At 44.2% G+C, this 13,618-nt stretch overlaps 1 protein-coding gene across 1 annotated transcript in view; it reads right to left on the reverse strand.

Moving 5' to 3' along the window:
* Nucleotides 1-699: 699 nt before the first annotated feature.
* LAPTM4B (lysosomal protein transmembrane 4 beta) overlaps nucleotides 700-13,618 on the reverse strand; it is an 81,653-nt gene continuing 68,734 nt past the window's right edge. Inside the window, exon 7 of the mRNA XM_039255489.1 lies at nucleotides 700-1,871. Coding sequence (XP_039111420.1) covers nucleotides 1,794-1,871 — 78 coding nt within the window. The 3' untranslated portion in view covers nucleotides 700-1,793. The remainder of the gene's footprint in view (nucleotides 1,872-13,618) is intronic.

A 13,618-nucleotide genomic window follows, 5' to 3' on the forward strand; every position in this document is an offset into this window, starting at 1 on the left:
TGTGACTCTTCTGGGCACAGAGCTCCCAGGACCAGCATTTCTTCAGTTGAGTTTATAAAGAACACTAACGAGCTATACCCAAAGAAATCGCCGAGGCAGATTCTCAGGGATAAAAATCTCCCCTCCCATCTGTCTCATGTAATCTCCCTTGGGATGGAGTAAAATCGCAACTGCCTATTAAAAGTGCACCATGGGGGCACCTGGGTGGCTCAATCAGTTATGCGTCTGACTTCATTCAGCCCAGGTCATGATCCTGCAGGTCCTGAGTTTGAGCCCCGCGTAGGGCCCTGTGCTGATGGCTCGGAGCCTGGAGCCTGTTTCGGATTCTGTGTCTCCTTCTCTCTCTCTGCTCTGCTCCCACTCCCACTCTGTCTCTCTCTCTCTCTCTCTCAAAAATAAACATTAAAAAATAAAAAAAAAAAAAAAGGACACCTTGGACATAAAGCAACAACCATATGCAAAACAGCCGAGCACACAGAGCTCGGCAGAGGTGGGGTTTAGGAACGTTAGGAGCTCAGGTTTGTTTGGCTCTATTTCCCTTGGCCTAAGATGCTCTGATTTTATCAGCACTGAAACACTAAAAAATACATATGTGTGAAACAAGTTGTAAAGCTGCCACCTGAAGCCAAACTGTGTATCTGCATGGCCACGTGAGTGGGAAGGGTCCCTAGGTACAATGACCTCAGAGTCAAAAGGGTATTTACTCAGATGTGGGCAAATGTCACTTTAATTGTAAATCCTTCATTTACAGCACACTCAACAATGAACAAACAGGAGAGCTGTGACTTTTGAACACATGAATATCCGTCCCTTGAAATTCAGAGAGTTGAGACACGAGCATTTCACAAGAAAAGCACCCCTCTTCATTTTTCTGAAGACCGTCTTATGTTTTAAAGATGACTAGGCTTACTCGGAATCTCAAAACAGTACGATGTACCTTGCAGGGAGAGAAGAAAACCTTTTCTCATACTATCAGGCAAATACTTAGTGAAAAGGGTCCTGGGTGGAGATGGGAAGCCAGGAGGAAGGGAGCACCAGATATCATGCAGAACTAAACAAATCATCTCCACCTCTCTAACACGGATGGGACACGCCACTCCATGGGTCCCGAGGTGGGGTGTGTAAGGACAGCCATCAGAGAGTGGCTGCTGTCGCTGGCTGTGGTTGTTGGAGGGTCTCAAATTAGCCCGTGGACAAAATCCTTAAACAGCAAATACAAACTGTCACAGACTGGAAGTCAAAAACAATCTTAAGGAAGGTCTTGTTTTATTTATATAGATATGGACTCCTATTTACCTAATTAGAGCAATGATTACACCGTGACCTTCCCGTTCCAGAAGGGTTTGTTCAAACACTGGAATGGCTTAAGAAAAGCATCGTCTAGTTTCGACTTTATTTTACACTTTGAAAAGAGACAGAGGGAAGACAGAGAAAAAGTATAACTAATTCCCCCCAGACTCTGGGGCCCAGCAGGTACAGAACCAGACTTCTCTGACTCCAGGTTCACTCATGCTGCCGGGAAGTTTCAATGTCTAGGGAATCCCAGGGAAGACGAAGAAAGCCCGCTGTGCCCCACCCCTACACAAAGAATTCTACAGTGAGTCTATCACAGTGCTTTAGCTGAAGCATATCTAAAAACTAAAGAGGGTTTCAACTGAACATCTAAATTTTAAAACCGTAGCATTCCGGCAACAAATAAGCTCAGAGAACTCGTCCCAGAAGTGAAATGAAAGAAGTATTGCTCTGACGTCTGAAAACCAAGCCTCTGCCTCAGCTCTGCCCCACACTCAGGCTTAGGCAGACACATAAGGGGGCGGCGGCTCCTTGGACGCGCCATTCATAGTGGCATCATCATATGGGGGTAACAGCACCTGAGAACAAACAGGGAAGACGAGGGTTAGTGTGTAAAAGTGCACATACATTCCCCTGAGCTTTAGCTTTAAAGGACCTTTCGTGCAATTAAACGTTTACCATACCTGGTACCAAAGATCAACTTGCCAGCAAGTGGCTACCCTTTGATGACATTTTCTTAAGGAAGAAAATGGGAAGAGGCTTTTGACCCTTGTGTCGGTTTCCCTCACCCTGTTCACGTGTGCCTGGAGGGCCATGGGATTGTCTCTGGGTCTAGAAAGCTGGCGACCATGGCTCTCCAGAGGACAAAAGGCTTCTGGGTAATATCTACATGTATACACCAATTGGCACAGGCCCCTAACTGACCACAGAAGCCACGCTCATGGTGAGATCAGCCACAGTTTACCAGCACAGCCCTGGTAAGTTACTTAGCCTGAATTTCTACATCTGTAATAGAGGGATCCCCGAGAATTAGAGGTCTATAAAATACCCAACACTGCTTGATGCACACCTGAGATGGTCGATATCATCTGCAAATGGCTGAAGAGAAACAAACAAGAACAAGCACTCCTGCTGATGGACAACCTTTCTGTTCACATTTCAAGTACAAAACCAAGTGCTTAACTGTTCACAAGCTGTCAACCTAAGAAAATGCCGACTGATTTTGGAGTAAAAAACAAACAAGGGAAGAGCAACTCAATAGAATTAGCCTTTATTCAATCCACTAACACTTATTATGTCCCTACTGCATGAGAGGCATTGTGGGTACAAGATAATTAAGATAAAAGACAGTCTTAGGAATTGAGAGATGAGAAGAACGAGAACCTTACCCACCCCAAGTGCTTTGTGGAGAGAGAAAGAATACTCACAAATGGAACCAAACCAAACAACATTAGGGACATCACTTACTTAAACTGAAAGCAGTAAATGTAAAAGTCAATTTCTTGCCTTTTCATTTATTTATCCCTTCAGCTTCCAGAGGGAGAGCATTAACATTTTCTTTTTAAGTTTTCTGTTTTAAGTTTTCATCACACCCCATTTCCCCAATACCACCACATATGCACACACTTGCTCCTCTCTTAACATACCTGACTGCTCATTTTTCTCTTCCTCTGGTCTGGGAGCACCTCCAGAGTTGTAGCCCTGTCTCGCTTAACCCCAGCGATGGCCCCAGGCCCTATTCGCTAGTAGGAACTCAGATGCATGTAGACTAAATGATGGAGGCATCCCTGGGGCTGGCCCTAGAGAGTCTGTATGGGGGGGTCAGAGGGGAAAGTGCAGCCAGACCTTGTAGGCAGAGGATGTCTACATGGCCTAGAGGCCAATTAGAAGACTGGATACCACCCCGTCATTTGAACAGAAAACATTTCAGGGGCACCTGGGTGGCTCAGTTGGTTAAGCATCTGACCAGTTCAGGTCATGATCTCACCGTTTGTGGGTTCGAGCCCCACGTCGGGCTCTGTGCTGACAGCTTGGAGCCTGGAGCCTGCTTTGGATTCTGTGTTTCCCTCTCTCTGCCCCTCCTCTGCCCTTGCTCACACTCTGTGTGAGTGTGTGTGTGTGTGTGTGTGTGTGTGTGTGTGTCTGTCTCAAAAAATAAACATTAAAAAGTGTTTGAACAGAGAAAACTTTATAAAGAGTCATTGACAGAGGACTGGAAGTGAAACAAGTAAAATCGGGCACGATTGATGCATGGGTACAAAGATGATGTTAAAGAACACACAGGAAACACTACGTTAGGCCTCTCGGGAAGATACGTGGATCTGGCCCAGAGAGAAGAGAAGGCACTGCAGGTAGACCGGTAAGAGCACCAGCAAAGGGAGGAAGCCTGAATGTAGAGTACCTTCTGGGGGCACAAGGAAAGACGGAGAAGGGTCAGAGCATGACCTGAGCCCTGTCTGCCACCCGAAGGCACTTTACTTAGTACCTGGCAGCAGCATCCTGACCAGGGATCCTCAAGGTCTTGCCTTGACGGGAGAGAAAAGTGTACTCTCTACAACAAAGCCACAGCTCTGCTCCCTGCGTCTGCACATTGGTGTGTGCGTGTGTGCACATTTGATGTGGGAACTTAAACCAGTGGCAACAGCCGTGACCGACACCAAAAACATTACATTTTCCAGGACGGAGCTTCAGCATGAGGCTCCTCGGCCTCATTAAACACTGAACTGATTCCTATCTATCATTATTCTTGAAGAAATGATCCTAACACACGGTGGAACTACTAAAAGGGGAATGAAACCAAGCCATTTCATCCAATTTATTTTCTTTCCTGAGCACAATACAACACTCAGATTCTCCAAAAATGTACACTGAAGATTAAACATGAAATTAAAAAAAATTTTTTTTAATGTTTATTTAATTTTGAGAAAGAGAGACAGGGCAGGAGTACAAACACAGAGACATTACAAATTACAAGGGGCAGAGAGAGAAGGAGACACAGAATCCAGAGCAGGCTCCAGGCTCTGAGGTGTCAGCACAGAGCCCAATGCGGGGCTTGAACCCATGAACTGTGAGAGCCGAAGTCACCAGTTAACCAACTGAGCCACCCAGGTGCCCCTGAAATTCTTTTTAAGAAAGAAAAAAAGTACTGTAACTTTGCCTTTTGTCAAAATATACTCACTTTCACATGAAGTTTGGCAGTTTGTCACTATTTCTTTTATCGTTAAACTTGTTTTATTACTATGTATTTATTTTGAACGAGACATAGAGAATGTGAGGGGGGGAGGGGCAGAGAGAGATGGAGGATCCCAAGCAGGTTCTGCATGCAGTCAGGGCTCAAACTCACGAACCATGAGATCATGACCTGAGTCAAAATCAAGAGTGGGACTGAGCCACCCAGGTGCCCCTTCAAACTTGTTTTAAAGTTTCACTTTACATCTGTATCTTATCCCAATATTGGCCTTTTGCCTCAAACATTCTATTGCCTTGGACTCTTTTTATCCAAAGTCTAGAGGCCTGGTGATGAGTTTGCCCTTTCACTAGGGCTTGTGACAGCCTCGTCTGTCTTTACTTCCCCACAACCACGTAGTAAATGCTGACTGAACACAGTCTTCACACAGTACCCTCATGCTCTCTTCACTGAAAGTCATCCAGATGGAATAAGTTTTACATTTTGAAGAGACAGTATCATTTTTTTTTAAAAAATCTAAATTATGTTAGTATTATTGATAGATTCAAGGAAGAGCTGGTGACAGGGGACGGCCATACTGTATTATAGTTTGTCAATACTGACTAAAAACACCTCCTGGTGTCCTTTTCTACTAAAAATCAAGGAAGTACTTAGAAATCTGAGAAAACAACTGTAGAGTCAATTAAGATAGAACATGCCAAATAAGACACCATGTAACAAAACTGGTTGAAATCCAATTATTTTGACATTTCTAGAAGATGGCTTTTAGCTAAGCTCGGTCTTTCAGTTTTAAAAATTTAGTCATTCACAATGAATGACTAAAAAAATAATCTCTGAGGACTAAGAATATAGGTCATGTCCTACTTCAAACTAAAGTCATTGCCTGCTGAACAGCAGCTGCTCAATGAGTAGACAAACACAGAGACATTACAAATCTCAACCACAGAGAACTTCAAGCAATATTCAATACAATGAAATTCTAATCTAAGTACAGTCCCTTGGAGTTTGTCTTAATAGGAGCTCAACCACAAGTGACTGTGTGATAGTGTAACTTTCTTCCACGCAGATGGGAAAATCCTCCTTGCCAGTGACTCCAGAAGGCAGCTGTTTGATAGGAAGAATAGAGTCTGTCTGTGGTGTCTCTTTAGTTGGGCGTTATCTTGCTAGGTTACCGCGTGCTTGTGGGAAAGCAGCTCCTTGGTCGTTTCGGTTCAACTCCACAAATACATCAATATATAGAACAGTTAGAGGGAGAAATAAATTAACATCAAAGGTTGCAAAATGTAACATAGAAGTGATTCCAACTGGCCATGAATCCACAAGTCATTAAAACTTGGTAAACGAATTCATTCCATCAACTACTAAGAGATGATAAAATGGGCAAGAGAAAAAAACTATTGGTAAAAACAGATGTATGGGTACTATGGTTAGATTTGGACTTCCACCATAAGAATAGAGCTTAGGCATTAAAAGCTTATTTGGAACTCTAGAGCTGCCAGCTTTACACTACCCACCCACCCCGGAAAGTATTATATGTAAGTTATATACAGGTCTTCAGACATTCACAAAATTACACGCCCAATTTTGTGTTTGTGCAATTACTTTCCTAGGAAGAGTTGTCAAAGCTTTCATCGTGTTCTCAAAGAATCCTCCCCGGAGTCTGGCTGTCAAGACCAGAGGTCAGTATGAGGACCAGGTAAACTGAGCCAGAAGGCTGCTTGCTGGTCCCTGCATCCTAATCGGCAAGGTAAATTAAAATGAAACCAGTGACCAGGACGATGGCTGTGCGACGCCTGTCCACCCTGGGGCAGGGGGAGGAGACGCTCTAGGAAAGAAAGAGAACTAGGGCACCTGGGTGGCTCAGCTGGTTAGGCGTCCAACTTCAGCTCAGGTCATGATCTCACGGCTCATGGGTTAGAGCCCCGCATTGGGCTCTGTGCTGACAGTCAGCTCAGAGCCTGGAGCCAGCTTCTAATTCTGTGTCTCCCTCTCTCTCTGACCCTCCCCTGCTCACACTATCTCTCTCTCTCTCTCAAAAATAAGTAAAACATTTAAAAAAAATTTTTTAAAAAGAAAGAGAATTAACAGATGGCCTTATAGGGTCAAACATCTGGAAAATAATATTAGTAGGTGGTTGACAGATCTAATAGCCACACAGAAAGGATGGGGGCTTAGGTAACAAGCAAAACACATGGCAGCTGAAAAAACTAGGCAAATGTTTGCTGGGAAGAAACAAAAATTATACAAGAGAATGCACCACGGAGCTCCGCGCTGAACACATACACGTACGTGAAGATGCACATACAATGCACATCGTCCACCGTAAGCACTGACTGAGGGCGGCACCAGAAAATCTGTTATTACAGTATGAGGAGGACTGTGAGGAACATGAGGAGGAGAATGAGAGTTAAATCCTCAACAACAAGATGTCAAAAGAGATCTTGAATTCGTGATCACACAGCAAGGTAGACATGATTTTAAAATACAGAGGTAAACACTACAAGAAACAAGAGTTGCCGTGCTTACTTGCTGTGATAGGCAGGAGCGGGCAGGACAAGTAAGAAACCAATCGTTCAGTGCATGATCCTCAGCTACGTGTATATAATACTGTGTTAACACAAATAACATTTAAAAAATGAAAGAGTAACCATGCCAGCGTTGAAGTCGAAGGCCGTCATCAAGGCGTGACTTCCAACCTGAGGATGGTGGGCAGGCTAAGGGTTGTGTCATTCCTTGCTGGCTGGAGGCAAGTTGTGGACTTGACGGGAGCTTCTGCAGGGGCCTGGAAGGTGAGACCGACTGGCCAGATTTGCGACTCTCAGAGCAGGGAAGGGTGGGAGGGCCTGGACTCCAGCAGTACAGACACTTAACAAAGCGACTGAGGAGCACGGTGCTGGCTGAAGTTACTACCTCAGATGCAATATGTTCTCACAGGGAGGGTGACCAGGCCCGGCCCCCACACCCGCCTGAGACCCTCCTCCAGTCCTGTGAGCCCAACCTCCACACCGGAACATAGTGTAGAACACCCCACACCCCAATGACAACTATAGAGAACTATGGTGCCCTGAGGTACCCCCAAGGAAACAAATGTGTGCAACAGGGAAATGAACAATTCTCTCATTTACCGCATGCTTCCTGCTACTCATGCCCAGGTCAACAGCAGCCTCTGAAGTCAGGTAGTCAGAGAAAGACAGATACCATATGTTTTTACTCATATGTGGATCTTGAGAATCTTAACAGAAGACCATGGGGGAAGGGAGGGGGGAAAATAGATACAAACAGAGAGGGAGGGAGGCAAACATAAGAGACTCTTAAATCAGAGAACAAACTGAGGGTGGATGGGGGGAGGAGGAGAGGAGAAGGGGGGTGATGGGCATTGAGAAGGGCACTGGTTGGGATGAGCACTGGGTGTTGCATGTAAGCCAACTTGACAATAAATTATATTTTAAAAATTAAGAAAAGAAAAAGAAAAAAACATATCCAGCCTCATGCCTTACCTACGTACATCTGGGCACCTGTCGAAGGGCAGCTGGGCTGAGAGGGAGAGATGAAGATGAGGGACTGAAATGTGGGGCAGGATGGCCTATGTCCACCTAGCAGGGGTCCTCCCAGGAGGGGAAAAGCACGTGCAAACTGCATGTCATGAAAGACCAAGGCACACAGGTAACGGTTTAGGTGGTTTGCAGCCTAGTGAGCTGGGTGCATGAGGTTGTATTATAGGAGACAAGCCTGGGGCAACAGGTGGGATCCGAGCTGGTCCTGTCAGTGGTGACAGGAAAGCAGCATTTTCTTCCATAAAAACCAGGGGTCCTCAACCATTTGGGGGGAAAGGGGGTGGACAGGGGTCTTTGGGAACTGAGGACACACAGACTGTTTTTACAAAATCAACTGCTTCTCTCCCCACAAAACATGAAAAAACAAAGAAAATACCACCGTGAATGAAGACTTGTTTTTCTTGTTTTGTCTCCTTGAGTTGGGGGGTGGGGAGGGGGAAGCAAGGGGACTGGCATTCGTGAAAGCACGACAGCTCATGAGAGCGGCCACTGCTGACAACACATCAGTAACAGCCCCTCAAAGCTGCCTCACAAATAAGACGGAGCTGGTAGATGGAGTTAGCATTCTGCCCCCTCCTCTCGTTTCAAGGAAATATTAGAATGCAAGCCGCTGAGACTGAGGTTATTGTAGGGGTAAATCCTGAATCTGTTCTTATTTATTAAGAGGGAAAGAATACCAAACCACTGGCAAACTGACCCCACAAGTCACAAATGGCTATCACATAGCAAAGTGGAGTAACGCAGTGATAATACGTGGCACAGGACCCTCTGAAGACTTTAAAAGATCTTTTGTTTTAATGTTTATTTACTTTTGAGACAGAGAGACACAATCTAAAGCAGGTTCCAGGCTCTGAGCTGTCAGCACAGAACCTGACGTGGGGTTTGAACTCATGAACCATGAGATCATAACCTGAGCTGAAGTCAGACGCTTAACCGACTGAGCCACCTAGGCACCCCTGAAGACTTTTTTTTTATTTTTTCTGTCAGAGAGAGTATGTGAGTGTGTGTGTGGGAGAGAGAGAGAGAGAGAGAAAGAGAGAATATCTTAAACAGGCTCCATGCTCAGTGCAGAGACTGAGGCACGGCTTGATCCCATGACCCTGGGATCATAACCTGGGCTGAAATCAAGAGTCAGATACTCATCTGACTGAACCACCCAGGTGCGCCCCTATGAAGACTTTTAAATAAAGGGTTGACAAATCAGTTTCATGATTTAGATCAATCTGGCAGCAAAAGAGAGAAAAAAACTGCAAGTTGAGCTGAAAACATTAATCTAAAGGACTGATCGTAACAAATTTAAAGGTGACTGGTCAAGGTGACAAGGCAGACATTGCTACCATCCACTTGAGCGGAAGAAAGCAGCCGACATGGAAGAAATAATGTGAGCTCTGCAAGGTGCAGAGGAGACAACTGGATGGGAGGGGTATGGGCATGGAGCTGGTCTGGTTCACTAAGTGACTTCCTCCAAGTGAGTGCCAGTATGCATTCACAAGAGTGTGCCGTACACTGTTTTCTTCCTGTTTGCTACCAGGTCAAGAAGCCTGAGGCCCGCTGGGGTCGTGGCTGAGAGCACGGGCTGTGGGGCAGACCATCTGGATCTACCAATCCCAAATCTGAGGTCTCGGGCCGGCCACTTACCTCTTAAAGCTCTACTTCTCTCCATCTATAAACAGGGACCATAATAGCCTTTCTCTCACAAGGTTAGTGAAATAAACCTCAGCAATGTGCTTATTAGTACATGGAATGTACTGAGGCTCAACAAATCACTTTATCCCACGCAGCTATGAAAAGATGTGGCTCACAGTATTGGTCATATTGCAAAATAAGATGAATGAGTGTTGCAATGACCCAGAAACAAGGCAAAATGGAAATTAATTGGGTTATAGAGTTTATATTCCATATATGAATGGGCAGATAAATATAGAAAGAAAGGAAAAGGGAGGGAGGGAGAGGAAGGTAGGTTACTTTTTTCTTTTTTAATGTTTATTCATTTTTGAGAGGGAGGGAGAAAGAGAGCAAGCATGTGCAAGCAGGGGAAGGGCAGAGAGAGGCAGGGACAGAGGATCCCAAGCAGGCTCTACACTGACAGCAGAGAGCCCGATGTGGGGCTCGAACTCACGAAATGTGAGATCATGACCTGAGCCGAATCAAAGTCAGACACTTAACAACGGAGCCACTTAGGCGCCCCTACTTTTTTCTGATAGTTAAACTAAAACAAGACTTTATGGAATCTTGGGTGGCCCAGTTGGTTAAGCATCCAACTTCGGCTAAGATAATGATCTCGCAGTTCATGAGTTCAAGCTCCACATCAGGCTCTCTACTGACGGCATGGAGCCCTCTTCAGAATCTCTTTCTCCCTCCCTCTCTGCCTCTCTTCTCTCAAAAATGAATAAACATTAAAAAAAAAGGACTTTAGGGGCACCTGGGTGGCTCAGTCGGTTAAGCATCTGACTTTGACGTGGGCCTTGATCTCATGGTTCTTTGGGTTCAAGCATTAGGCTGTGTGTGGCGGTGGAGCCTGGAGCCTGATTCGAGTTCTGTGTCTCCTTCTCTTTCTGCCCCTCTCCCACCCCTGCTCCCTCTCACTCTCTCTCAAAAATAAATAAATAAACATTATAAATAAATAAATAAATAAATAAATAAACATTAAAAAAATAAAAAAGACTTTATGGAACAAATCTTTGTATAAAAGACAGTGAGTAATGTGTACTAACACATAATAGCTTTAGCTACTATTTTTCAAGCCTTTAGTGACTGTTTTGCAAGCAAATTATTCTTTTATTGATTTTCTACTGGAATTTGTTAAATGTAAGCTTGATTTAATCTAGAGGCAAAACAACAAGTAGGGGAGAACTAAAACTTTCTTGGGAAAAAGATGTCCTTTAAAAGAGCCAAAGGATTAGGTGCTGCTGTTTGCAAACCCACGTGCAGGAGAGAAAAGTTCAACTATGAGTTCTATCAAGGCCAAAAGTCGAGATTCTTAAATTCCCAGGATGGTTCCAACAGTTGTCCTACAAATGCCTAGAGAACTTGGCTTAAATCTCCACTAAAGCGGAGGGCTGTGAACTATGGGGGCCAAATCTGGCCTGCCACCTGTTTTGTGTGTGGCCAACAACCTACGAATGGCTTTCACATCTTTTTAACGGTTTAAAAAGAAAAAAATGCTTTGTGATATATGAAAATTACATAAAAGTCAAATTTCAGCATCCATAAATAAAGGTTTATGGGAACACGGCCATACTTACTCATTTATGTATTATCTACAGCTGGCTTCACACTACAACAGCAGGCCTGAATAGTTATGACAGAGACCATGTGGCTCAGAAAGCCTAAAATATTTACTCTCTGGCTCTTTATAGAAAGCTTGCCTATGCCTGTACTCAGGAAAAGCATTACCCTGATTTCTGCCCTTGGAAGAAGGAATAATGTCAGATATGAAATTACATAGCCTGAAAACAATCTCAGCATTTAGAGGCACTTAGGTCTTCCAAAGGTCCTTTTAAATTAATCCCAAGAAGTCAAAATATTTTCTCTTCTTCACCATTTGTTATATCCCAAATGGTCTACAATGTACCTTGTTTAAAACAGGCGGCACATCTTACATCGACCACACCATATCTGCCTATTTAGAAGAGCTTTTCCTTACTCATGCCAAACAGAAAGGAGACAGCTGACTTATGAATCTTCACGATTAACGGAAATACCCATTTGGGCATGTGGGATAGAGTCATCACAAATAGAAAGTCTGGGTTGGGGCGCCTGGGTGGTTTAGTCGGTTAAGCGTCCGACTTTCGCTTAGGTCATGATCTCGCGGTTCGTGGGTTCGGGCCCCGTGTCGGGCTCTGTGCTGACTGCCAGCTCAGAGCCTGGAGCCTGTTTCAGTCTGTGACTCCCTCTCTCTCTGACCCTCCCCTGCGCATGCTGTCTTTCTCTCTCTCTCTCTCTCCTAGAAATAAATAAAAACATTTAAAAAAAAAAAAAAAAAACAGAAAGTCTGGGTTATCTACATTAACTATTTCCAAACTTTTGGAATATCCTCATGTATAATGTAAGTAAGTAAACATACACATAATCATATTTTTTAAAACTCTAAGGTACACATTTTTGTACATTTTAACACTTGAACTGAGGCTCTTCCTTGTAATTGATAGCATTTTACAATAAACAGTACCTAAACTAATGGTGTGATTTACAACCCATGGCATCTTATATCCAGTGAATCCAAATGCCAAGAGACGGAGAGAACGAACATAAACAGATTTTTGGGGAGGTTCTTGGAAGAAATCCCTACTGAGCCCTGTCTGCCTACATAATAAGAAATTATTTCCAGCGGCAAATAAGAAGAGGACTTTGTTCTCAATTCACTGCAAACTAGTATAAATTGCACTTACTTGATATTATAGGAGGAAGTCATTATTTCTTTTAATTCTCAATAGAGAAGCACTCAAATTTTCTTTTACAGATTAGACTCGTAATATAGAAAGAACTCATACTTTAAATATTTCAAATTGGGTCAAAAATTCTCACTGGTGTGTTATTTGGTCTGGAAATACCAAATTAACATACCTCCTCAAATTGAAAGTTAAAATGGTTCTGAGCACTTAACTATCTAATATTTAAATAACTATATCTAAATAAATACACCTTTAAAAACCTATACTTTTATCTAAAATAAGACCACCTCATTTAGCTATACAGAGGAAATGGAAGGGATGACCAGCATGTTGTCAAGCTAGGTTCAAAAGGCACCTGGCGACTTCCTCTGCGCATCCCCAGCCTGTACCTTCTCCTGCAGGATTCCACACCACTCCTCCCAGAGGCGGGCCAGGAGGCAGGAAGAACCGCTCAGGACCTCAGATCTCAGCTTCCCACTGTACCCAGTTACCCCCTTTCCTGTATACCTCCCTCCCTCCTCGCACCGACAAGGGAGAAATATCTCCTGTATCCAGCGAAGCAATGTTTAATTTTCTACTACAGTCTAATTTGTGCCTACATGCTTCATTTTTTCATAGCTAGAAGTACACTGCCAACTTCCATATTCTGCCTTTTGAAGCATCACAAGCCTTTTGTGTGTTGTTACACTGTGTTTTCGTAATAATTTTCATGACAATGATGACATTTTGTCAAGCGGATATATCTTCATTTAACCAAACCAGTCTCCAATTATTAGAAAAATGAGCTTAGGGGCACCTGGGCAGCTCTGTCCGTTAGGTGTCTGACTTCGGCTCAGGTCATAATCTCACAGTTTGTGGGTTCAAGCCTCCACATTGGGGTCTCTGCTGTCAGTGCAGAACTCGCTTTGGATCCTCTCTTCCTCTCCCCTGCTTGTGTGTCTGCTCTCTTGCTCTCTCCCAAAAAATAAACACATGCTACAGAATATGAGCTTGGATACTTTTGCTGTTAAAAACAATGCAGCATAGGGGGCGCCTGGGTGGCTTAGTCGGTTAAGCGTCCGACTTTCGCTTAGGTCATGATCTCGCGGTTCGTGGGTTCGGGCCCCGTGTCGGGCTCTGTGCTGACTGCCAGCTCAGAGCCTGGAGCCTGTTTCAGTCTGTGACTCCCTCTCTCTCTGACCCTCCCCTGC

Source organism: Hyaena hyaena, unplaced genomic scaffold, assembly GCF_003009895.1.
Source record: "Hyaena hyaena isolate Hyena2069 unplaced genomic scaffold, ASM300989v1 scaffold_533, whole genome shotgun sequence".
Lineage (NCBI taxonomy): Eukaryota > Metazoa > Chordata > Mammalia > Carnivora > Hyaenidae > Hyaena > Hyaena hyaena.